This window comes from Haemorhous mexicanus, chromosome 31 (assembly GCF_027477595.1).
Source record: "Haemorhous mexicanus isolate bHaeMex1 chromosome 31, bHaeMex1.pri, whole genome shotgun sequence".
Classification (NCBI taxonomy): domain Eukaryota; kingdom Metazoa; phylum Chordata; class Aves; order Passeriformes; family Fringillidae; genus Haemorhous; species Haemorhous mexicanus.
In genome coordinates this window covers 2,479,901-2,505,096 of record NC_082371.1, presented here as the reverse complement: position 1 = coordinate 2,505,096, position 25,196 = coordinate 2,479,901, and the positions used below count along the sequence as shown (strand labels likewise).

At 64.1% G+C, this 25,196-nt stretch overlaps 2 protein-coding genes across 4 annotated transcripts; both read left to right on the top strand.

Moving 5' to 3' along the window:
• Window positions 1-1,404: 1,404 nt before the first annotated feature.
• RORC (RAR related orphan receptor C) lies at window positions 1,405-6,684 on the top strand. 3 transcript variants are annotated; one of them, XM_059871240.1, is made up of 9 exons: window positions 1,405-1,586; window positions 1,976-2,117; window positions 2,860-3,333; window positions 3,589-3,710; window positions 3,798-3,930; window positions 4,844-4,951; window positions 5,023-5,133; window positions 5,844-5,953; window positions 6,206-6,684. In XM_059871240.1, exons 1-9 carry the CDS (start codon window positions 1,410-1,412, stop codon window positions 6,365-6,367), a joined length of 1,539 nt encoding a protein of 512 aa, XP_059727223.1. In that variant the 5' UTR covers window positions 1,405-1,409; the 3' UTR covers window positions 6,368-6,684. The 3 variants fall into 3 exon arrangements, with proteins under 3 accessions (XP_059727223.1, XP_059727221.1, XP_059727222.1); XM_059871238.1 differs by lacking the exons at window positions 1,405-1,586; window positions 1,976-2,117 and having other exon boundaries at window positions 2,130-3,333; XM_059871239.1 differs by lacking the exons at window positions 1,405-1,586; window positions 1,976-2,117; window positions 5,023-5,133 and having other exon boundaries at window positions 2,130-3,333.
• Window positions 6,685-7,057: 373 nt separating this feature from the next.
• On the top strand, window positions 7,058-25,189 carry TDRKH (tudor and KH domain containing). Its single transcript, XM_059871241.1, is given in 14 exon segments — window positions 7,058-7,552; window positions 8,152-8,258; window positions 10,197-10,392; window positions 13,492-13,631; window positions 13,706-13,771; window positions 13,773-13,810; window positions 13,812-14,017; window positions 16,120-16,283; window positions 17,917-18,089; window positions 18,183-18,247; window positions 20,775-20,914; window positions 24,521-24,589; window positions 24,679-24,760; window positions 24,865-25,189. Coding segments are annotated over 14 exon segments (1,605 nt in total). The 5' UTR covers window positions 7,058-7,431; the 3' UTR covers window positions 24,903-25,189.
• Window positions 25,190-25,196: the final 7 nt, after the last annotated feature.

Below are 25,196 nucleotides of genomic sequence, written 5' to 3'. Positions count from 1 at the left end.
TGGGCTGTACTGGGAGCTCCCCAATCCCATAGTGGGCCATACTGGGAGCTCCCAGTCCCATAGTGGGTCATACTGGGAGCTCCCAATTCCATACTGGGCTGTACTGGGAGCTCCCCAGTCCTGTCCTGGGCCATACTGGGATCCCACCAGTCCTGTACTGGGATCTCACCAGTCCCATACTGGGCCACACTGGGAGCTCCCAGTCCCATACTAGGTCATACTGGGAGCTCCCAGTTGCATACTGGGCCATACTGGGAGCTCCTAGTCCCATATTGGGTCATACTGGGAGCTCCCAGTTCCATACTGGGCTGTACTGGGAGCTCCCCAAGGCCATACTGGGAGCTCCCAGTCCCATACTGGGTCATACTGGGAGCTCCCAGTTGCATACTGGGCTGTACTGGGAGCTCCCCAATCCCATAGTGGGCCATACTGGGAGCTCCCAGTCCCATAGTGGGTCATACTGGGAGCTCCCAGTTCCATACTGGGCTGTACTGGGAGCTCCCTAATCCCATAGTGGGTCATACTGGGAGCTCCCAGTCCCATATTGGGCCATACTGGGATCTCCCCAGTCCCATACTGGGTCATACTGGGATCTCCCCAGTCCCATACTGGGCTGTACTGGGAGCCCCCAGTCCCGTACTGGGATCTCCCCAGTCCCATACTGGGCTGTACTGGGAGCCCCCAGTCCCGTACTGGGCCCCGCGCGTTTCCTGTCCCAGGGCCGTGTCCCAGTTGTGGCTTTGTGGCTTCGGCAGCGCCAGCTCTGGGTGACAGGGGACACTGGGGACACCACCGGGGACACTGGGGACTTTTGGGACACTGGGGACATTGGGGACACGGGGGGACCTCAGGACACCCCAGCCCAGGGGTGGCACTGGAGCCCACCAGGGACAGTGGGACCAAAGGGGACACTGTCACCAGCGGGGACAGTCGGTGTCAGTGACACCGTGGGTGGCACAGGTGACACGGGAAGCCTGGGGGGACGTGTGCGCCACGGTGACGTCAGCACGGAGGGGACACGGGGGTGGCAGCGGTCACATGGGACCGTGCGGTGACACGCGAAGCCATGGGTGACACGTGAGGACACTGGGGACACTCGGTCCCAAAGGTGACACCGGAGTCCACCAGGTGGCACCTGAACCACAGGTGACACGTGAAGCCACAGGTGGCACCTGGTCCCCACAGGGGACACACAAGCACATGGGGACACCTGAACCACAGGAGGACACGGGTGGCACTGGGGGTCCCACGGGAGCCTGGTGACAGGGACCCCGTGCCAGGTGTCCCCGTGCCAGTGTCCCCGTGCCAGTGTCCCCGTGCCAATGTCCCCATGCCAATGTCCCTGTGCCAATGTCCCCGTGCCAATGTCCCCCCCGTGCCAGTGTCCCCATGCCAATGTCCCTGTGCCAATGTCCCCGTGCCAATGTCCCTGTGCCAGTGTCCCTGTGCCAGGTGTCCCCATGCCAATGTCCCTGTGCCAATGTCCCCGTGTCCCCCCAGCCCACATCGAGGTGATTCCCTGCAAGATCTGCGGGGACAAATCCTCGGGGATCCACTACGGGGTCATCACCTGCGAGGGCTGCAAGGTGACACGGGGGACACGGGGACACGGGGGGGGACACGGGGACATGGGGGACACAGGGGACTTGGGGACACGGGGGACACAGGGGATGCAGGGATCACTGGGGACTCGGGGACATGGAAGGACACGGGGACATGCGGGGGATAAGGGGGGACATGGGGACATTTGGGACAAGGGGGATGTGGGGGGGACTTGAGGACAAGGAGGAATATGGGGACAAGGGGGGACATGGGGACATTGTGGACATGGAGGAATATGGGGACAAGGGGGGACATGGGGACCTTGGCGAGTAGGAGGACATGGGGGTGACATGTGGGATGTGGGGACATTGGACAGGGGGACATGGTGCCGTGGTGTGACACGGGTGACACATGTGACACGGTGCCACCTCAGGGCTTCTTCCGGCGCAGCGAGCGGCGCGGGCCGAGCCTGGCGTGTCACCGCGGGCAGCGCTGCGACATCGACCGCGCCACCCGCACGCGCTGCCAGCACTGCCGCCTGCAGAAGTGCCTGCGCCTCGGCATGTCCCGCGACGGTGAGTGACACGGGGACACCGCGGGGACACCGCGGGGACAGCCGCCACCCAGCCCGGGGACACCGGGGACTGTCCATGGGGACATCGATCTGTGCTCCTGGGGACAGCTGGACCCCTGGGGACATCACCCTGTCACCCTGGGGACATCGATCTGTGCCCCTGGGGACAGCTGGACCCCTGGGGACATCACCCTGTCACCCTGGGGACATCGATCTGTGCCCCTGGGGACAGCTGGACCCCCTGGGGACATCACCCTGTCACCCTGGGGACATCGATCTGTGCTCCTGGGGACAGCTGGACCCCTGGGGACATCACTCTGTGACCCTGGGGACATGGATCTGTGCCCCTGGGGACAGCTGGACCCCCTGGGGACATCACCCCGTCACCCTGGGGACATCGATCTGTGCCCCTGGGGACAGCTGGACCCCCTGGGGACACCAGGGACTGTCCCTGGGGACATCATCCTGTGACCCTGGGGACACCGCTCTGCCCCTGGGGACAGCTGTACCCTCTGGGGACATCACCTTGTGCCCCTGGGGACATCGATCTGTGCCCTCTGGGGACACCGCTCTGTGCCACCTGGGGACACCTGTCCCCTGCCCCTATGCCACCTGGGGACACCTGTCCCTTGTCCCTGCGCCGCCTGTCGCCGCCCTGGGGACAGCCCGAGGTGTCCCTGGGGAAGGGCCGGGCCGCTCGGTGACCCCCGCGGTGTCACCCGCTGTCCCCTCTGTCCCCGCAGCCGTCAAGTTCGGCCGCATGTCCAAGAAGCAGCGGGACCGGCTGCAGGCCGAGGTGCTGGAACAGCTGGAAAAGCGGGAAAACCGGGAAAAAAACCGGGAACAACGGGAACAAACCCGGGAAAACCGGGAACAAACCCGGGAAAACCGGGAACAAACCCGGGAACAACGGGAACAAACCCGGGAAAACCGGGAACAAACCCGGGAAAACCGGGAACAAACCCGGGAAAAATGGGAAAAGGGGGAAAAGCGGGAGGAGGAACGGGCGGCCCCGGGGCCACCGCAGCCCCCCCCGGCGGGGCGCTGTCCCCCGCTGTCCCCCGCTGTCCCCGCGGGCTGTCCCAGCAGGGCGTGGCCCGCGGAGGAGGTGACAAAGCGGGGACAGGATGGGGACAGGGCGGGGACAGCGGGGACAGGGCCGATCCCTCAGCCCGGTGCCGGCGGAGTCCCGGAGTCACCCGCGGGCCTGGAGATCGGTGAGTGGCACCGGGGAGTGTCACCTGCTGGGGTGGCGGTGTCACCTGTTCGGGTGGGGGTGGTGGCACCTCGGCATGTCACTGTGGGTGCTCCATGGTGGTGGCACCGGCTCTGTCACCCGCGGATGCCACCACACTGGTGACCCATCAAGGCCACACACCGGGCCACCCTTCCTGTCCCCAAGCCCTGCATGTCCCCTCAGAGCTGCTGACCCAGTGTCCTGCTGTCACACCGTGTCACCCCTGTCCCCTCAGAGCTGCTGACACAGAGTGTCCTGCTGTCACACCGTGCCACGTGCCACCCCCGCGCCGAGGACCTCCAGGGCCACCGCTGGGCCACCTTCAGCCCCGAGGAGATCCGCGCCTACCAGAGCCAGGTGCGGGCCGGGCAGGGGACGCGGCTGTCCCCAGGGGTGACACGGCTGTCCCCAGCGGTGGCGCGGGGGTGACAGCCGCTCCCGCAGCCCATGGCGGAGATGTGGCAGCGCTGTGCCCGCCGTGTCACCGAGGCCATCGAGCGCGTGGTGGAGTTCGCCAAGCGCCTGCGCGGCTTCCTGCAGCTCAGCCAGCACGACCAGATCGTCCTGCTCAAGGCGGGTACGCGGCCACCGTGTCCCCGTGTCACTGTCACCACCCCAGGGCCACCCCGGCCCCTGGTGCACTGTCACAGGGATGCCCCGGCCCCATTGTCACCAGCCCCAGGGCCACTCTACCTCACTGTCCCTACCCCCAGAGCCACCCCCCCCTCCATTGTCCCCAGCCCCAGGGCCACCCCCCTCCATTGTCCCCATCCCCAGGGCCACTCTACCTCACTGTCCCTACCCCCAGGGCCACCCCACCCCATTGTCCCCACCCCCAGGGCCACTCTACCTCACTGTCCCTACCCTCAGGGCCACCCCCCCCTCCATTGTCCCCAGCCCCAGGGCCACTCTACCTCACTGTCCCTACCCCCAGGGCCACCCCACCCCATTGTCCCCAGCCCCAGGGCCACTCTACCTCACTGTCCCTACCCCCAGGGCCACCCCACCCCATTGTCCCCACCCCCAGGGTCACCCCACCTCACTGTCCCCAGCCCCAAGGCCACCCCACCCCATTGTCCCCAGCCTCTGTCCCCTCCATCCTCCTTGCAGAGGAGACAATCCCGTGTGTCCCACTGCGAGGTGACAGTCCCCAAAGTCCCGTCCCCCACCCCCCCCCGCCGAGGTGACAATACCGTGTGTCCCACGGTGAGGTGACAGTCCCCAAATTCCGCCCCCCCCAATCCCTGCCGAGGTGACAATCCCGTGTGACCCACGGCGAGGTGACAGTCCCCAAATTCCCCCCCCCAATCCCTGCCGAGGTGACAATCCCGTGTGTCCCACGGCGAGGTGACAGTCCCCAGCGTCCCCGCCTCCCTCCCTGCCGAGGTGACACCGCCCGGGGCCACCACCGCGGCGTCCCCGCCGCACCCCCTGGGGGCGGTGGCGGTGTCGCCGGTGCCAGCAGCGCTGTCGCCTGCCGCGGGTGACAGGTGCCATGGAGGTTGTCCTGCTCCGGATGTGCCGCGCCTTCGACGCCGCCACCGGCACGGTCCTGTTCGAGGGCAAACTGGCGGGGCCCGAGCTCTTCCGCTCGCTCGGTAGGGCGGCGACACGGGCTGGGGACACGCGGGGACACTTGGGGACAGCGGTGACACCGGGCTGTCCCCAGGGTGTCCCGAGCTCGTCGCGTCCGTCTTTGACTTCGCGCGGGGGCTGAGCGCGCTGCGCTGCTCCGAGAGCGAGCTGGCGCTGCTCAGCGCGCTGCTGCTGCTCAACGCCGGTCAGCCACTGTCCCCAGGTGTCCCCAAGTGTCGCTCAGCGTCCCCCCGGCGTCCCCATCCCCTGTCCCGCTCCGTGTCCCCGCGTCTCCCTGTGCCTCCCCACGCGCTCCCCAAACCCGCAGGGTTTGTCCCTAAGCGGGGTGTCCCCAGGGTGTCCCCGGGGTGTCCCCAGGGTGTCCCCAGGGTGTCCCCGGGGTGTCCCCGGGGTGTCCCCAGGGTGTCCCCAGGGTGTCCCCGGGGTGTCCTCAGGGTATCCCTAAGATGTCCCCGGGGTGTCCTCCACAGTGTCCCTAGGGTGCCCCTAGGCTGTCCCCCACAGTGTCCCCACGCCCCTGTCCGTGTCCCCACACCCTGTCCGTGTCCCCACACCCTGTCCCTGTCCCCACGCCCTGTCCGTGTCCCCACGCCCCTGTCCGTGTCCCCACACCCCTGTCCGTGTCCCCACGCCCCTGTCCCTGTCCCCACACCCCTGTCCGTGTCCCCACACCCTGTCCGTGTCCCCACGCCCCGTCCCTGTCCCCACACCCCTGTCCGTGTCCCCACGCCCTGTCCGTGTCCCCACGCCCCTGTCCGTGTCCCCACGCCCCGTCCCTGTCCCCACGCCCTGTCCGTGTCCCCACACCCCTGTCCGTGTCCCCACACCCTGTCCGTGTCCCTACGCCCCTGTCCCTGTCCCCACACGCTGTCCGTGTCCCCGCGGTGTCCCCAGGCCGGCCGTGGCTGCAGGACCGCCAGCGGGTGGCGCGGCTCCAGGGACAGCTCGATGTCGCCTTCCGGCTCCTGCTGCGCCGGACCCGCCGCGAGGGGCTCCTGGCACGGGTGGGGACACCGGGACACCGGGGAGGGGACATCGAGGGACACGGGGACACTGGGGAGGGGACACGGGGGGCAAGGGGGGGGTCCCTGGGGATCTTTGGGCGGGCGGGGGCAGGGTGGGGGTTTGGGGACATTGGGGGTGACCCTGGATCGGGGGAGTCCCTGCCTGTGTGTCACGTGTGTCCTCCCCGTGTGTCCCCGCGGTGTTCCAGCCGTGTCCCCGGTGTCCCCGCGGTGACAGCCGTGTCCCCGCAGCTGCCCGCCCCGGGCCGGCTCCGCGCTCTGTGCTCGCAGCACCTGGAGCAGGTTCAGGCTTTCCGCCGCCTGCACCCCGCGGGGGTCTCGGCCGCCTTCCCCCCGCTCTACCGGGAGCTCTTCGCCCCCGACCCCGCCGATGGCCCCGCGGGGACCCGCTGAGCGCCACCCGGGGACCGCGGCGACTACCGGGACCATCCGTGACCCTGCTGAGCGCGACATCAGGACCGCCGGGATCATCGGGATTACCGGGACCGCCCCTGCACCTGGGGACACCTGGGGGTGCTCCCGCCCCGGCACCTGGCGGGGTTCTGTCCCCCGTGGGTGCCCGGTCGCCGTGGGTGCCCGCTGTCCTTGTCCCCCGTGGGTTCCCACGGTCTCCGTCACCGCGGGCTGTCCCACGGTCCCCCCCGCGGTGCCGGGGCTCAGTGAGGAGCGGCCGTGGCGGTGTTTAATTGGAATAAAGGCGTTTTTGGGGACCGCGTGCCCGTGGGCTCCGTCACGGGGGACAGACAAACGGGGACACCGGGAGCGGCGTTAGAGCGCCGCCCCGCGCAGCGCTCCGAGTGGCTATAGGTTCCCGTGTCTGTCACTCAAACTAGGAGGCGGGCATTCAGTTTTTCTGGCTCTTTGATTGGTCTAATTCTCCGCTACTCGCTGCTGATTGGCTGCTTTATTCCCAATATTTCCCGCCCCTCCTCTGGGAGGTCTCGCGGGGATTGGCCGCTGCTCCACAGGCGGGGATTGGGTGGAAGCCATGCGGGGCTGCGCTGTGATTGGCTGGGAGGGGAGGAACCACGATATGATTGGTGGAGAGCGGGAGGAGGCGGGGCCAGCGGCGGGGCGCGGGAGGCGGCGGAGGCGGCACCGGGGCCGCATCGAGGCCCGAACCGGGCCGGGCCCGAACCGGGGCCTTTCGGGGCCGAACCGGGCCGAGCCAGGGTCGCTCCGGGACCGAGGGGCGGCCCCGGCACCTGCAGGTACCGTGAGACCACCCCGGGGGGGCGCGGCCGAGGTGGCTGCGGGGGCTCCGCTGCCGCTGCACCGGGCCCGGGGCCTGCACCGGCGCGCCCGGAGCCGAGCCCTCCGTGAGGGTACGGGCGAGGGGAGAAGGCCGGGGAGCCCCCGGGGTGGGGGACGCAGCGCGGCCCGGCCGCACCGGGAGTTCCCGGTGGGTTCCCGGTAACGGCCCGGTAAAGCCCGGTTAGCCCCGTCCGCAGCCGGCGATGGCGGGACGCGTCCCCGTGCACAGCCTGAGCAGCCTGCAGAAAACCGCTCTGCTCCTGGGCGTCCCGGCGGCGGCCACCGTGCTCTACATCCTGTACCGGCGCTACCGGGAGAGCCGAGGTGGGTGCGTGTCTCACACCGGGGGGGCCTGACCCTTCCTCCCGGTACCCCCGGGAGCTCCCGCTGGGAATTCCCTTGTGAGCTCCTCCTTGTCCCTATGGGACCCTCTGGGGACACCCTGGGAACTCCCTGGGGACACCTTGGGGACTCCCTGGGGAGGGGGAGGTTTTTGGAGTCACTTTTCCCCCAGGGAATTCCCTTGTGAGCTCCCTGTCCCTTTGTGACCCTCTGGGGCCACCCTGGGAATCCTTTGGGGACACCTTGGGGACCCTCTGGGGACCTTTTGGGGACACCCTGAGGACACTTTGGGGACCCTTGTGGGACCCCCTGGGGAGTGGGGACCCGTCAAAGTCACTTTTCCCACTGGGAATTGCCTTGTGAGCTCCTCAGGGGTGTCCCACTCCCTTCCTGTCCTTTTGGGGACACTTTGGGGACACCTTGGGGACACTTTGGGGACCCCAATGGGAAGTGGGGGTGCCTTGGGTTCCCTTTTCCCGCTGGGAATTCTCTGTACCCTGTTTGTAACCCTCCCCCCGGGGGGGTCCCGGCCCCTCCGTGCCCCCCTTGGGGACCCAGCCGTGTCCCCTCTGTCCCCTCAGAGGCGCAGGTGACACTGGTGGCAGACGAGGGGCTGGAGGTGGGGGTCAGGGTGCCCCGCACGGCCCTGAAATCGCTGATCGGCCGCCGGGGAGCCACCATCAACCAGGTGGGGGCAACTGGGGGAACTGGGGGAACTGGGGGTACTGGGATTGCTGGGGGCACTGGGAGTGCTGGGGAACTGGGAGAACTGGGAGTGCTGGGGAACTGGGATTGCTGGGGGAACTGGGAGTGCTGGGGGAACTGGGAGTGCTGGGGGCACTGGGAGTGCTGGGGGAACTGGGAGCACTGGGGGAACTGGGATTGCTGGGGGAACTGGGAGTGCTGGGGAACTGGGAGCACTGGGGGAACTGGGAGTGCTGGGGGAACTGGGAGTGCTGGGGGAACTGGGAGCGCTGGGGGAACTGGGAGAACTGGGAGCACTGGGGGAACTGGGAGTGCTGGGGGAACTGGGATTGCTGGGTAACTGGGAGTGCTGGGGGAACTGGGAGTGCTGGGGGAACTGGGAGTGCTGGGGGAACTGTGGGGAACTGGGAGCACTGGGGGAACTGGGAGTGCTGGGAGCACTGGGGGAACTGGGAGTGCTGGGGCAACTGGGAGTGCTGGGGGAACTGGGAGTGCTGGGGGAACTGGGGGAACTGGGAGCACTGGGGGAACTGGGAGTGCTGGGGGAACTGGGAGTGCTGGGGGAACTGGGGGAACTGGGAGCACTGGGGGAACTGGGAGTGCTGGGGGAACTGGGAGTGCTGGGGGAACTGGGAGTGCTGGGGGAACTGGGTGTGCTGGGGGAACTGGGAGAACTGGGAGCACTGGGGTAACTGGGAGTGCTGGGGGAACTGGGGGAACTGGGAGTGCTGGGGGAACTGGGGGAACTGGGAGTGCTGGGGGAACTGGGAGTGCTGGGGGAACTGGGATTGCTGGGGGAACTGGGAGTGCTGGGGGAACTGGGATTGCTGGGGGAACTGGGAGCGCTGGGGGAACTGGGAGCGCTGGGGGAACTGGGAGTGCTGGGGGAACTGGGAGAACTGGGAGCACTGGGGGAACTGGGAGCACTGGGGGAACTGGGAGTGCTGGGGGAACTGGGAGCGCTGGGGGAACTGGGAGTGCTGGGGGAACTGGGAGTGCTGAGGGAACTGGGAATGCTGGGAGCACTGGGGGAACTGGGGGAACTGGGAGTGCTGAGGGAACTGGGAGTGCTGGGGGCACTGGGAGTGCTGGGGAACTGGGAGCACTGGGGGAACTGGGAGAACTGGGAGCACTGAGGGAACTGGGAGTGCTGGGGGCACTGGGAGTGCTGGGGGAACTGGGAGTGCTGGGGGAACTGGGAGCACTGGGGGAACTGGGAGTGCTGGGGGAACTGGGATTGCTGGGTAACTGGGAGTGCTGGGGGAACTGGGAGTGCTGGGGGAACTGGGAGAACTGGGAGCACTGGGGGAACTGGGAGTGCTGGGGGAACTGGGAGTGCTGGGAGCACTGGGGGAACTGGGAGTGCTGGGGGAACTGGGAGTGCTGTGGGAACTGGGAGAACTGGGGGAACTGGGAGCACTGGGAGTGCTGGGGGAACTGGGAGTGCTGAGGGAACTGGGGGAACTGGGAGTGCTGGGGGAACTGGGAGCACTGGGGGAACTGGGAGTGCTGGGGGAACTGGGAGTGCTGTGGGAACTGGGAGAACTGGGGGAACTGGGAGCACTGGGAGTGCTGGGGGAACTGGGAGTGCTGAGGGAACTGGGGGAACTGGGAGTGCTGGGGGAACTGGGAGGGACTGAGAGCACTGGAAGCACTGGGAGTGCTGGGGGAACTGGGAGTGCTGGGGAAACTGGGAGTGCTTGGGGAACTGGGGAGTACTGGGAGCACTGGGAGCACTGGGAGCACTGGGAGTACTGGGAGCACTGGGAGCACTGGGAGCACTGGGAGTACTGGGAGCACTGGGAGCACTGGGAGTACTGGGAGCACTGGGAGCACTGGGAGCACTGGGAGCACTGGGAGTACTGGGAGCACTGGGAGCACGGGCAGCACCGGGAGTGCCGCATCGGCGCTGTCCCCGCAGCTGAGGCAGGAGACGGGAGCCCAGATCGAGCTGGAGGAGGAGGAGGAGGAGGAAGGGGGGCACTCCCTGGTGCAGATCTCGGGCTCGCCGGGCCAGGTGTGCCGGGCCAGGGCGGCCGTGCTGCGCATCGTGGCCGACAGCGCGCCCGTGGCCGAGCAGCTGCGCGTGCCCCAGCGGGCCGTGGGCAGGATCATCGGTATGGGGCACCCCAAAACCCTGGGGGGATCCTTCTGTACCCCCTGGGACACCCCAGAACCCAAGGGAACCCCAAATCCCAGAGCAGCTGTGTGTGCCCCAGCGAGCCGTGGGCAGGATCATCGGTATGGGGCACCCCAAAACCCTGGGGGGATCCTTCTGTACCTCCTGGGACACCCCAAAATCCTGAGGGATCCTTCTGTACCCCCTGGGACACCCCAGAACCCTGGGAGAACCCTCCATAGTCACAGGGACACCCCAAAACCCTGGGGGGATCCTTCTGTACCCCCTGGGACACCCCAAATCCCAAGGGATCCTTCTGTACCCCCTGAGACACCCCAAATCCCTGGGGGGATCCTTCTGTTCCCCCTGGGACTCCCCAGAACCCAAGGGAACCCCAAATCCCAGGGTACCGAGCAGCTGCGCGTGCCCCAGCGGGCTGTGGGCAGGATCATCAGTATGGGGGACCCCAAAACCCTGGGGGGATCCTTCTGTACCTCCTGGGACACCCCAGAACCCTGGGAGAACCCTCCATAGTCACAGGGACACCCCAAATCCCCAGGGAACCCCAAATCCCAGGGTACTGAGCAGCTCTGCGTGCCCCAGCGGGCCGTGGGCAGGATCATCGGTACGGGCACCCCAAAACCCTGGGGGGATCTTTCTGTACCTCCTGGGACACCCCAAAATCCTGAGGGATCCTTCTGTACCTCCTGGGACACCCCAAATCCTGAGGGATCCTTCTGTACCCCCTGGGACTCCCCAAATCCCAAGGGATCCTTCTGTACCCCCTGGGACTCCCCAGAACCCAAGGGAACCCCAAATCCCAGAGCAGCTCTGTGTGCCCCAGGGGGCTGTGGGCAGGATCATCGGTACAGGGCACCCCAAAACCCTGGGGGGATCCTTCTGTACCCCCTGGGACACTCCAAAATCCCAAGGGAACTTTCTGTAACCCCTGGGACATCCCAAAATCCTGGGAGAACCCTCCATAGTCACAGGGACACCCCAAATCCCAAGGGAACCCCAAATCCCAGAGCAGCTGCGTGTGCCCCAGCGGGCCATGGGCAGGATCATCGGTATGGGGCACCCCAAAACCCTGGGGGGATCCTTCTGTACCCCATGGGACATCCCAAAATCCTGAGGGATCCTTCTGTACCCCCTGGGACACCCCAAAATCCCAAGGGAACCTTCTGTAACCCCTGGGACACCCCAAAACCCTGGGGGGATCCTTCTGTACCCCCTGGGACACCCCAAATCCCAAGGGAACCCCAAATCCCAGGGTACCAAGCAGCTGCACGTGCCCCAGGGGGCTGTGGGCAGGATCATCGGTACAGGGCACCCCAAAACCCTGGGGGGATCCTTCTGTACCCCCTGAGACACCCCAAATCCCAAGGGATCCTTCTGTACCTCCTGGGACACCCCAAAATCCTGAGGGATCCTTCTGTACCCCCTAGGACACCCCAAAATCCTGGGAGAACCCTCCGTAGTCACTGGGACACCCCAAATCCCAAGGGAACCCCAAATCCCAGGGTACCAAGCAGCTGCATGTGCCCCAGCGGGCCGTGGGCAGGATCATCGGTATGGGGCACCCCAAAATCCTGGGAGAACCCTCCATAGTCACAGGGACACCCCAAAACCCAAGGGAACCCCAAATCCCAGAGCAGCTGTGTGTGCCCCAGCGGGCCGTGGGCAGGATCATCAGTACGGGGCACCCCAAAACCCTGGGGGGATCCTTCTGTACCCCCTGGGGCACCCCAAAACCCTGAGGGATCCTTCTGTACCTCCTGGGACACCCCAAAATCCTGAGGGATCCTTCTGTACCCCCTAGGACACCCCAAAATCCTGGGAGAATCCTCCGTACCCCCTGGGACACCCCAAATCCCAAGGGAACCCCAAATCCCAGAGCAGCTGCGTGTGCCCCAGGGGGCTGTGGGCAGGATCATCGGTATGGGGCACCCCAAAACCCTGGGGGGATCCTTCTGTACCCCCTGGGACACCCCAAATCCCAAGGGATCCTTCTGTACCCCCTGGGACTCCCCAGAACCCAAGGGAACCCCAAATCCCAGAGCAGCTGCGCGTGCCCCAGTGGGCCGTGGGCAGGATCATCGGTACGGGGCACCCCAAAATCCTGGGGGGATCCTTCTGTACCCCCTGGGACTCCCCAAAATCCTGGGAGAACCCTCCATAGTCACAGGGACACCCCAAATCCCAAGGGAACCCCAAATCCCAGGGTACCGAGCAGCTCTGCGTGCCCCAGCGGGCCGTGGGCAGGATCATCGGTATGGGGCACCCCAAAATCCTGGGAAAACCCTCCATGGTCACAGGGACACCCCAAATCTCAAGGGAACCCCAAATCCCAGGGTACCGAGCAGCTGCGCGTGCCCCAGCGGGCCGTGGGCAGGATCATCGGTATGGGGCACCCCAAAACCCTGGGGGGATCCTTCTGTACCCCCTGGGGCACCCCAAAATCCTGGGAGAACCCTCCATAGTCGCAGGGACACCCCAAAACCCTGGGGGGATCCTTCTGTACCCCCTGGGGCACCCCAAAATCCTGAGGGATCCTTCTGTACCCCCTGGGACACCCCAAAATCCTGAGGGATCCTTCTGTACCCCCTGGGACACCCCAAATCTCAAGGGAACCCCAAATCCCAGGGTACCAAGCAGCTGCATGTGCCCCAGCGGGCCGTGGGCAGGATCATCGGTATGGGGCACCCCAAAATCCTGGGGGGATCCTTCTGTGCCCTCTGGGACACCCCAAAATCCTAGGGGGATCCTTCTGTGCCCTCTGGGATACCCGAAATCCCCAGGGAACCCCAAATCCCAGGGTACCGAGCAGCTCCATATACCCCAGCGGGCCGTGGGCAGGATCATCAGTATGGGGCACCCCAAAACCTGGGGAGAACCTTCTGTATCCCCAAATCCCACGGGGGACCTTCCATAGCCACAGGGACACCCCAAATCCTGGGAGAACCCCACTCCCACCCCCAAACCCCCTTCCCCAGCCCTGATTCCCTTTAAGCACCGCCCCAAACCCCCTCTCCCCGTTCACCCCCCGCCCCTCATTCCCCCCGGTTCCTCTCCGGGACGCTCCCGGTGCCCCCAGGGCGCGGCGGGGAGACCGTCCGGGCCATCTGCCGGAGCTCGGGGGCTCGCGTGGAGTGCGGCAACGAGCCCGACGCCAGCCTGGCCCCGCTGCGCGTCATCCGCCTGCTGGGGACGCGCAGAGAGGTGGAGGCGGCCAAGGTGAGCGCGGCTCGGCGCTTGCGGGGGTCTCCCTCACCCCCTGGGACCCTCCTCATCCTCGCTGCCCTCGGTAGAAGCTGATCATGGAGAAGCTGTCGGAGGACAAGGCGTTCCGCCGGGAGCTGGCGCAGGCGGCGGCCCGCGCGGTGCCCGCGGAAGCAGCCCCTGGGCAGCCGCCGGGAGCCACCGGAGCCGCCCGCCGGTCCCCCCCGGCAGCCCCGGGGGATGGCAGGAGTGCTGGGATGCGGACTGGGCACCGGCGGCCGGCCCGGGAACGGCGGCGGGGAGCGACGGGATGGAGCCGGAGATGGGGAGTGAGCAGCCCGGGGATGCGGGAGAGGAGCCCGAGGACGGGGGCGAGGAGCTGCCCGTGGCCAAGTTCGAGGGTGAGAGCTGTTCCCGCTGGGAATCGCGGCTGGGGATGGATTTCCTGGATTTTTGGGATCTGGAGAGGGGTTCTGGGCAGTTCCCTCCATCCCTCCGGTACCTTTTTTGGAGGGATTTTGAGGGATTCCCTCTGTTCTGGGGCTCTCCTGTGCCTTTCCCAGAGGGATTTTGGGGGATTCCCTCCATCCTGGGGCTCTCCTGTGCCTTTCCAGGAGGGATTTTGGGGGATTCCCTCCATCCTGGAGCTCTCCTGTGCCTTTCCCTGAGGGATTTAGGGAATTTCCTCCGTCCTGGGGCTCTCCCGTGCCTTTCCTGGAGGGATTTTGGGGGATTCCCTCCATCCTGGAGCTCTCCCGTGCCTTTCCAGGAGGGATTTTGGGGGATTCCCTCCATCCTGGGGCTCTCCCGTGCCTTTCCCTGAGGGATTTAGGGAATTCCCTCCATCCTGGAGCTCTCCCGTGCCTTTCCAGGAGGGATTTTGGGGGATTCCCTCCATCCTGGAGCTCTCCTGTGCCTTTCCCAGAGGGATTTTGGGGGATTCCCTCCATCCTGGAGCTCTCCTGTGCCTTTCCCTGAGGGATTTTGGGGGATTCCCTCCATCCTGGGGCTCTCCCGTGCCTTTCCCTGAGGGATTTTGGGGGATTCCCTCCATCCTGGGGCTCTCCTGTGCCTTTCCAGGAGGGATTTTGGGGGATTCCCTCCATCCTGGGGCTCTCCCGTGCCTTTCCCTGAGGGATTTTGGGGGATTCCCTCCATCCTGGAGCTCTCCTGTGCCTTTCCTGGAGGGATTTTGGGGGATTCCCTCCATCCTGGGGCTCTCCCGTGCCTTTCCCTGCGGGATTTTGGGGTGTGTCTCCCTATCTTTTTCCTCTCCTGAAGGAATTTGGGGAGATTTTGGGGGTTCCCTCCCTCCTGTGCCTGCCCCAGCAGTATTTTGTGGGGATTCATGGGATTCCTCTCTGGCCTTGGCTGTCCTGGGTGGATTTTGGGTGGATCTTGGTTGGATTTGGGTGGATTTGGGGTGGATTTTGGGTAGATCTCAGTGGATTTCAGGCAGATTTCAGTGGCTTTTGAGTAGATTTCAGTGGATTTGGGGTGGATTTCAGTGGATTTTGAGTGGATTTCCGTGCATTTCAGTGGATTTTGGGTAGATTTCCGTGGATTTCAGTGGATTTTGGGTAGATTTCCGTGGATTTCCGTGGATTTTGGGTAGATTTCCGTGGATTTCAGTGGATTTTGGGTAGATTTCTGTGGATTTCAGTGGATTTGGGATGGATTTCAGTGGATTTTGGGTAGATTTCCGTGGATTTCAGTGGATTTTGGATAGATTTCAGTGGATTTTGAGTGAATTTCAGTGGATTTTGGGTAGATTTCTGTGGATTTCAGTGGATTTTGGGTAGATTTCAGTGGATTTCAGTGGATTTTAAGTGGATTTCAGTGGATTTTGGGTAGATTTCCGTGGATTTCAGTGGATTTTGGGTAGATTTCCGTGGATTTCAGTGGATTTTGGGTAGATTTCAGTGGATTTTGGATAGATTTCCGTGGATTTCAGTGGATTTTGGGTAGATTTCAGTGGATTTTGGGTAGATTTCAATGGATTTTGGGTAGATTTCCGTGGATTTCAGTGGATTTTGGGTAGATTTCTGTGGATTTCAGTGGATTTTGGGTAGATTTCAATGGATTTCAGTGGATTTTGGGTAGATTTCCGTGGATTTCAGTGGATTTTGGGTAGATTTCAATGGATTTTGGGTAGATTTCCGTGGATTTCAGTGGATTTTGGGTAGATTTCAATGGATTTTGGGTAGATTTCCTTGGATTTCAGTGGATTTTGGGTAGATTTCAGTGGATTTCAGTGGATTTTGGGTAGATTTCAGTGGATTTTGGGTAGATTTCAGTGGATTTCAGTGGATTTTGAGTGGATTTCAGTGGATTTTGGGTAGATTTCAGTGGATTTCAGTGGATTTTAAGTAGATTTCAGTGGATTTTGGGTAGATTTCCGTGGATTTCAGTGGATTTTGGGTAGATTTCTGTGGATTTCAGTGGATTTTGGGTAGATTTCCGTGGATTTCAGTGGATTTCCCTGCTCTGGGGGCTCCCACAGTGCCCAGCCCAGATTTCAGCTTCCCTGCTGACGAGCACCTGGACGTTTACGTGTCGGCGGCCGAGAGCCCCGGGCACTTCTGGATCCAGCTGCTGGGCACACGCAGCCTGCAGCTGGACAAACTGACAGCTGAGATGGGCCACTTCTACCAGAGCAGCCCCCCCGTGAGTGCCCCGGGCCACCCGTGTCCCCTCTGTGTCCCCTGTGTCCCCCCTGTGTCCCTTCTGTGTCCCCTGTGTCCCAGCACTGGACAAGTTCATGGCCAAGATGGGACACTTCTACCAGAGCAGCCCCCCCCATGAGTCTCCTCTGTCACCTCTGTGTCACCTCTGTGTCCCCCCATGTCCCCTGGTGTCCCAGCACTGTCCCCACCATGTCCACGTCCCCCTGTCCCCATGTCCCCTGGTGTCCCAACACTGTCCCCATGTCCCTTATCTCCATCCTGTGTCCTGTCCCAGCACTGTCCCCATGTCCCTTACCCCCATCCCATGTCCCCTGGTGTCCCAGCACTGTCCCCATGTCCCTTATCTCCATCCTGTGTCCTGTCCCAGCACTGTCCCCATGTCCCTTACCCCCTGTCCTCATGTCCCCTCCTGTCCCAGCACTGTCCCCATGTCCCTTATCCCCATCCTGTGTCCTGTCCCAGCACTGTCCCCATGTCCCTTATCTCCATCCTGTGTCCTGTCCCAGCACTGTCCCCTCCTCATCCTGTGTCCCCTCTTGTCCCAGCACTGTCCCCATGTCCCTTACCCCCATCCCATGTCCCCTCCTGTCCCAGCACTGTCCCCATGTCCCTTATCTCCATCCTGTGTCCTGTCCCAGCACTGTCCCCTCCCCATCCTGTGTCCCCTCTTGTCCCAGCACTGTCCCCACCATGTCCCTTACCCCTGTCCCTGTGTCCCCTCTTGTCCCAGCACTGTCCCCACCATGTCCCTTACCCCTGTCCTTCTGTCCCCTCCTGTCCCAGCACTGTCCTCATGTCCCCTGCTGTCCCAGAACTGTCCCCACCCTGTCCCTTACCCCTGTCCCTGTGTCCCTGCTGTCCCAGCACTGTCCCCTATCCTGTGTCCCCCCTCCCCATCCCATGTCCCCTCCTGTCCCAGCACTGTCCCCACCATGTCCACGTCCCCATGTCCCTGCTGTCCCAGCACTGTCCTCATGTCCCCTGCTGTCCCAGAACTGTCCCCACCCTGTCCCTTACCCCCATCCCATATCCCATCCTGTCCCAGCACTGTCCCCACCATGTCCCTTACCCCCATCCCATGTCCCCTCTTGTCCCAGAACTGTCCCCACCATGTCCACTTCCCCATGTCCCTGCTGTCCCAGCACTGTCCTCATGTCCCCTGCTGTCCCAGCACTGTCCCCACCCTGTCCCTTACCCCCATCCCATATCCCATCCTGTCCCAGCACTGTCCCCACCATGTCCCTTACCCCCATCCCCATGTCCCCTCCTGTCCCAGCACTGTCCCCACCATGTCCCTTACCCCTGTCCCTGTGTCCCCTCCTGTCCCAGCACTGTCCCCACCATGTCCCTTACCCTTGTCCCTGTGTCCCCTCCTGTCCCAGCACTGTCCCCACCATGTCCACGTCCCCATGTCCCCTGCTGTCCCAGAACTGTCCCCACCCTGTCCCTTACCCCCATCCCATGTCCCCTCTTGTCCCAGCACTGTCCCCACCCTGTCCCTTACCCCCATCCCATGTCCCCTCCTGTCCCAGCACTGTCCCCGCCATGTCCATGTCCCCATGTCCCTGCTGTCCCAGCACTGTGTCCCTGCCACGTCCCCTGACTGTCCCCAGGTGCCACCCCCGTCCGTCCGTCCCGGTGACATCGTGGCCGCTCCGTACCTGGACGATGGCGAGTGGTACCGGGCGCGTGTCCTGGGGACGCTGGACAACGGCCACCTGGACCTGTACTACGTGGACTTTGGGGACAACGGCGAGGTCCCCCCCGAGGCTCTGCGGGCCCTCAGGTGTGCCAGGGGGGTGACACTGCCGGGATCGTGTCCCTGTCCCCTGGGGCAATGTCCCTGTCCTCAGGGAGTGCCATCCCCGTGTCCTTGCAGGAGCGACTTCCTGAGCCTGCCCTTCCAGGCCATCGAGTGCAGCCTGGCCGGGATTGTCCCCAACGGTGAGAGGGGGACAGCTCTGTCACCTGCTGGGGGTGGGACAGCCCTGTCACCTGCTGGGGGGGGGACAGCTCTGTCACCTGCTGGGGGGGGGACAGCCCTGTCACCTGCTGGGGGTGGGACAGCTCTGTCATCTCCTGCTTGGGGGGGGACAGCCCTGTCACCTGCTGGGGGTGGGACAGCTCTGTCACCTCCTGGGGGAGGGACAGCTCTGTCACCTGCTGGGGTGGGACAGCTCTGTCACCTGCTGGGGGTGGGACAGCTCTGTCACCTGCTGGGGGGGGACAGCTCTGTCACCTCCTGGGGGGGGACATGGCTCTGTCACCTCCTGCTGGGGGAGGGACAGCCCTGTCACCTGCTGGGGGTGGGACATGGCACTGTCACCTGCTGGGGGTGGGACAGCTCTGTCACCTGCTGGGGGAGGGACAGTTCTGTCACCTGGAGGGGGGGGGACAGCCCTGTCACCTCCTGGGGGTGGGACAGCTCTGTCACTTGCTGGGGGTGGGACAGCCCTGTCACCTCCTGGCGACTGGGACAGCTCTGTCACCTCCTGCAGGGTGGGACATGGCCCTGTCACCTGCAGGGGGTGGGACAGCCCTGTCACCTGCTGGGGGGTGGGACACGACTCTGTCCTCTCCCGAGGGTGGCACATGTCCCCATCCCCTCCCAGAGTGGCACATGGCTCATCCCCAGGCCATGTCACTGCTGTCCCAGTGTGTTTGGTGTCCCAATGTCACTGCTGTCCCCTGTGTGTCCCAGTGTGTAACCGCTGTCCTGGTGTCACCACTGTCCTGCTGTCCCAGTGTGTCCAGTACCACAGTGTCCCTGCTGTCACCCCTGTCCCCATGTCCCCACAGGTGGCTCGTGGCCACCCTGGAGGAGTTTGATGGGCTCCCCTGTCCCTGTGTCACTGTCACAGGTGTCCCCATGTCCCCACAGGTGGCTCGTGGCCCGAGGCTGCCCTGGAGGAGTTTGATGGGCTCCCCTGTCCCCGTGTCATTGTCCCCATGTCCCCACAGGTGGCTTGTGGCCACCCTGGAGGAGTTTGATGGGCTCCCCTGTCCCTGTGTCACTGTCACAGGTGTCCCCATGTCCCCACAGGTGGCTCGTGGCCACCCTGGAGGAGTTTGATGGGCTCCCCTGTCCCCGTGTCACTGTCACAGCTGTCCCCATGTCCCCACAGGTGGCTCGTGGCCCGAGGCAGCCCTGGAGGAGTTTGATGGGCTCCCCTGTCCCCGTGTCACTGTCACAGCTGTCCCCATGTCCCCACAGGTGGCTCGTGGCCCGAGGCTGCCCTGGAGGAGTTTGATGGGCTCCCCTGTCCCCGTGTCACTGTCACAGGTGTCCCCATGTCCCCACAGGTGGCTCGTGGCCACCCTGGAGGAGTTTGATGGGCTCCCCTGTCCCTGTGTCACTGTCACAGGTGTCCCCATGTCCCCACAGGTGGCTCGTGGCCCGAGGCAGCCCTGGAGGAGTTTGATGGGCTCCCCTGTCCCCGTGTCACTGTCACAGGTGTCCCCATGTCCCCACAGGTGGCTCATGGCCACCCTGGAGGAGTTTGATGGGCTCCCCTGTCCCCGTGTCACTGTCACAGGTGTCCCCATGTCCCCACAGGTGGCTCGTGGCCCAAGGCAGCCCTGGAGGAGTTTGATGGGCTCCCCTGTCCCCGTGTCACTGTCACAGGCGTCCCCATGTCCCCACAGGTGGCTCGTGGCCACCCTGAAGGAGTTTGATGGGCTCCCCTGTCCCTGTGTCACTGTCACAGCTGTCCCCATGTCCCCACAGGTGGCTCGTGGCCACCCTGGAGGAGTTTGATGGGCTCCCCTGTCCCCGTGTCACTGTCACAGCTGTCCCCATGTCCCCACAGGTGGCTCGTGGCCCGAGGCAGCCCTGGAGGAGTTTGATGGGCTCCCCTGTCCCCGTGTCATTGTCCCCATGTCCCCACAGGTGGCTCGTGGCCCGAGGCAGCCCTGGAGGAGTTTGATGGGCTCCCCTGTCCCCGTGTCATTGTCCCCATGTCCCCACAGGTGGCTCGTGGCCCGAGGCAGCCCTGGAGGAGCTTGATGGGCTCCCCTGTCCCCGTGTCACTGTCACAGGTGTCCCCATGTCCCCACAGGTGGCTCGTGGCCCGAGGCAGCCCTGGAGGAGTTTGATGGGCTCCCCTGTCCCCGTGTCACTGTCACAGGTGTCCCCATGTCCCCACAGGTGGCTCGTGGCCACCCTGGAGGAGTTTGATGGGCTCCCCTGTCCCCGTGTCACCTGTCCCCATGTCCCCACAGTGGCTCGTGGCCGCCCTGGAGGAGTTTGATGGGCTCCCCTGTCCCCGTGTCATTGTCCCCATGTCCCCACAGGTGGCTCGTGGCCCGAGGCAGCCCTGGAGGAGTTTGATGGGCTCCCCTGTCCCCGTGTCATTGTCACAGGTGTCCCCATGTCCCCACAGGTGGCTCGTGGCCCGAGGCAGCCCTGGAGGAGTTTGATGGGCTCCCCTGTCCCCGTGTCACTGTCACAGCTGTCCCCATGTCCCCACAGGTGGCTCGTGGCCCGAGGCAGCCCTGGAGGAGTTTGACCGCCTCACGGGCTGTGCCCGCTGGGCCCCGCTGGTGGCTCGGATCTGCAGCTACGGCCCGGCCGGGCCCTGCCTGCGCCTCTTCACGCACTGCCAGGGACAGGTGTGTCACCAGGTGTCACCAGCTGTCACCACAGCTGGCCACAAGTGTCCCTGCAACTGTCCCCAGGTGTCCCCGACTGTCCCCATTCCTGGTGTTCCCAGTGACACGGGCAGGTGTGTCACCAGAGTCACCAAGTGTCACCAGAACTGTCCCCAGGGTCACCAGAACTGTCCCCAAGTGTCCCCAGTGCCTCCGTTCTTGGTGTTCCCAGTGACACAGGCAGGTGTGTCACCAGAGTCACCAAGTGTCACCACAACAGGCCACAAGTGTCCCCAGGGTCACCAGAACTGGCCCAAAGTGTCCCCAGTGTCCCCATTCCTGGTGTTCCCAGTGACACGGGCAGGCGTGTCACTGGGGTCCCCAGGTGTCACCAAGTGTCCCCAGGGTCACCAGAACTGTCCCCAAGTGTCCCCAGTGCCCCTGTTCTTGGTGTTCCCAGTGACACGGGCAGGTGTGTCACCAGAGTCACCAAGTGTCACCACAACAGGCCACAAGTGTCCCCAGGGTCACCAGAACTGGCCCAAAGTGTCCCCACTGTCCCCATTCCTGGTGGTCCCAGTGACACGGGCAGGCGTGTCACTGGGGTCCCCAGGTGTCCCCAAGTGTCCCCAGAACTGTCCCCAGGGTCACCAGAATTGTCCCACTGTCCCCATTCCTGGTGTTCCCAGTAACATGGACAGGTGTGTCCCCACAACTGTCCCCAAGTGTCCCCAGAACTGTCCCCAGGGTCACCAGAATTGTCCCACTGTCCCCATTCCTGGTGTTCCCAGAGCCACTGGCAGGTGTGTCACTGGGGTCACCTGTGTCCCTAACAATTGTCCCCAAGTGTCCCCAGATGTCCCCAGTGTCCCCATTCCTGGTGTTCCCAGTAACATGGACAGGCGTGTCCCCAGCAACTGTCCCCAGGTGTCCCCAGTGTCCCCATTCCTGGTGTTCCCAGTAACATGGACAGGTGTGTCACTGGGGTCCCCAGGTGTCACCAAGTGTCCCCAGGGTCACCAGAACTGTCCCCAAGTGTCCCCAGTGCCTCCGTTCTTGGTGTTCCCAGTGACACGGGCAGGTGTGTCACCAGAGTCACCAAGTGTCATCACAACAGGCCACAAGTGTCCCCAGGGTCACCAGAACTGGCCCAAAGTGTCCCCACTGTCCCCATTCCTGGTGTTCCCAGTGACACGGGCAGGCGTGTCACTGGGGTCCCCAGGTGTCCCCAAGTGTCCCCAGAACTGTCCCCAGGGTCACCAGAATTGTCCCACTGTCCCCATTCCTGGTGTTCCCAGAGCCACTGGCAAGTGTGTCACTGGGGTCACCTGTGTCCCTAACAATTGTCCCCAAGTGTCCCCAGATGTCCCCAGTGTCCCCATTCCTGGTGTTCCCAGTGACATGGGCAGGTGTGTCACTGGGGTCCCCAGGTGTCACCAAGTGTCCCCAGGGTCACCAGAACTGTCCCCAAGTGTCTCCAGTGCCTCCGTTCTTGGTGTTCCCAGTGACACGGGCAGGTGTGTCACCAGAGTCACCAAGTGTCACCACAACAGGCCACAAGTGTCCCCAGGGTCACCAGAACTGTCCCCAAGTGTCCCCACTGTCCCCATTCCTGGTGGTCCCAGTGACATGGGCAGGCGTGTCACTGGGGTCCCCAGGTGTCACCAAGTGTCCCCAGAACTGTCCCCAGGGTCACCAGAATTGTCCCACTGTCCCCATTCCTGGTGTTCCCAGAGCCACTGGCAGGTGTGTCACTGGGGTCACCTGTGTCCCTAACAATTGTCCCCAAGTGTCCCCAGATGTCCCCAGAGTCCCCATTCCTGGTGTTCCCAGTAACATGGACAGGTGTGTCCCCAGCAACTGTCCCCAGGTGTCCCCACTGTCCCCATTCCTGGTGTTCCCAGTGACATGGGCAGGTGTGTCACTGGGGTCCCCAGGTGTCACCAAGTGTCCCCAGGGTCACCAGAACTGTCCCCAAGTGTCCCCAGTGCCTCCGTTCTTGGTGTTCCCAGTGACACGGGCAGGTGTGTCACTGGGGTCCCCAGGTGTCACTAAGTGTCCCCAGGGTCACCAGAACTGTCCCCAGGTGTCCCCAGTGCCTCCGTTCTTGGTGTTCCCAGTGACATGGGCAGGTGTGTCACCAGAGTCACCAAGTGTCACCACAACTGGCCACAAGTGTCCCCAGGGTCACCAGAACTGGCCCAAAGTGTCCCCACTGTCCCCTTCCTGGTGGTCCCAGTGACATGGGCAGGCGTGTCACTGGGGTCCCCAGGTGTCACCAAGTGTCCCCAGAACTGTCCCCAGGGTCACCAGAATTGTCCCACTGTCCCCATTCCTGGTGTTCCCAGTAACATGGACAGGTGTGTCCCCACAACTGTCCCCAAGTGTCCCCAGAACTGTCCCCAGGGTCACCAGAATTGTCCCACTGTCCCCATTCCTGGCGTTCCCAGAGCCACTGGCAGGTGTGTCACTGGGGTCACCTGTGTCCCTAACAATTGTCCCCAAGTGTCCCCAGATGTCCCCAGAGTCCCCATTCCTGGTGTTCCCAGTAACATGGACAGGTCTGTCCCCAGCAACTGTCCCCAGGTGTCCCCACTGTCCCCATTCCTGGTGTTCCCAGTGACATGGGCAGGTGTGTCACTGGGGTCCCCAGGTGTCACCAAGTGTCCCCAGGGTCACCAGAACTGTCCCCAAGTGTCCCCAGTGCCTCCGTTCTTGGTGTTCCCAGTGACACGGGCAGGTGTGTCACCAGAGTCACCAAGTGTCACCACAACTGGCCACAAGTGTCCCCAGGGTCACCAGAACTGGCCCAAAGTGTCCCCACTGTCCCCATTCCTGGTGGTCCCAGTGACACAGGCAGGCGTGTCACTGGGGTCCCCAGGTGTCACCAAGTGTCCCCAGAACTGTCCCCAGGGTCACCAGAATTGTCCCACTGTCCCCATTCCTGGCGTTCCCAGAGCCACTGGCAGGTGTGTCACTGGGGTCACCTGTGTCCCTAACAATTGTCCCCAAGTGTCCCCAGATGTCCCCAGAGTCCCCATTCCTGGTGTTCCCAGTAACATGGACAGGCGTGTCCCCAGCAACTGTCCCCAGGTGTCCCCAGTGTCCCCATTCCTGGTGTTCCCAGTGACATGGGCAGGTGTGTCACTGGGGTCCCCAGGTGTCACCAAGTGTCCCCAGGGTCACCAGAACTGTCCCCAAGTGTCCCCAGTGCCCCCGTTCTTGGTGTTCCCAGTGACACGGGCAGGTGTGTCACCAGAGTCACCAAGTGTCACCACAACAGGCCACAAGTGTCCCCAGGGTCACCAGAACTGTCCCCAAGTGTCCCCAGTGCCTCCGTTCTTGGTGTTCCCAGTGACATGGGCAGGCGTGTCACTGGGGTCCCCAGGTGTCACCAAGTGTCCCCAGAACTGTCCCCAGGGTCACCAGAATTGTCCCACTGTCCCCATTCCTGGTGTTCCCAGAGCCACTGGCAGGTGTGTCACTGGGGTCCCTAACAATTGTCCCCAAGTGTCCCCAGATGTCCCCAGTGTCCCCATTCCTGGTGTTCCCAGTAACATGGACAGGCGTGTCCCCAGCATCTGTCCCCAGGTGTCCCCACTGTCCCCTTTCCCGGTGTCCCCGCAGAGCCTGGACGTGGGAGCAGAGCTGGTGCGTTTGGGCTACGCCGTGCCCGGGCCCCCCGAGGAGCCCCCGGTGAGCTGCTCCCGGTGTCCCCCCCGGTGTCCCCGTGTCCCCTCCCGGTGCCGGTGTCCCGGGAGGGCTCATCCTGCTGTTCCCACCAGGACAATCTCGGCTGCGCCGCCATCCCAAGCCCGGTGGAGCCCGGGGACAGCCCCGGGACCCCGTCCTGCCTCAGCCTGCCCGGTGAGCCCGGGGTGTCCCGGTGACACCGTTCTGTGACGCCGTTCCCGGTGTGCCTGCCCCGGGAACGATGTCGGGACCCCCCTGACCCCTCCCCGGTCCCGCAGCTGCCGCCGTGCCCGGGGACGCTGTCACGGTGAGCTGAAGCTGCCCGTGCCCGGTGCCACCGGGAGCCGCTCCCGGTGACCCCATCCCGGTAACCGGAGCAGCTCCCGGTGCCACCACCGAGTGCAATCCCCTCTCCGGAGGCCTCCGGGAGGCCGGACCGACAAATCGCGGGGATCTCCGCTTGTGCCTCTTGTCGGGACACGCCGGGACCGAGGGCCGGCGGTGCCCCTTCCGTTACCGGGAGTTCCCGGTTCCGTCGCCTTGTTTTGCTGTTCCGTTGCACTAATTTTGGTTCTGAGTTAATAAAGTTGAAGGTTTCTCAGCGCTCCGT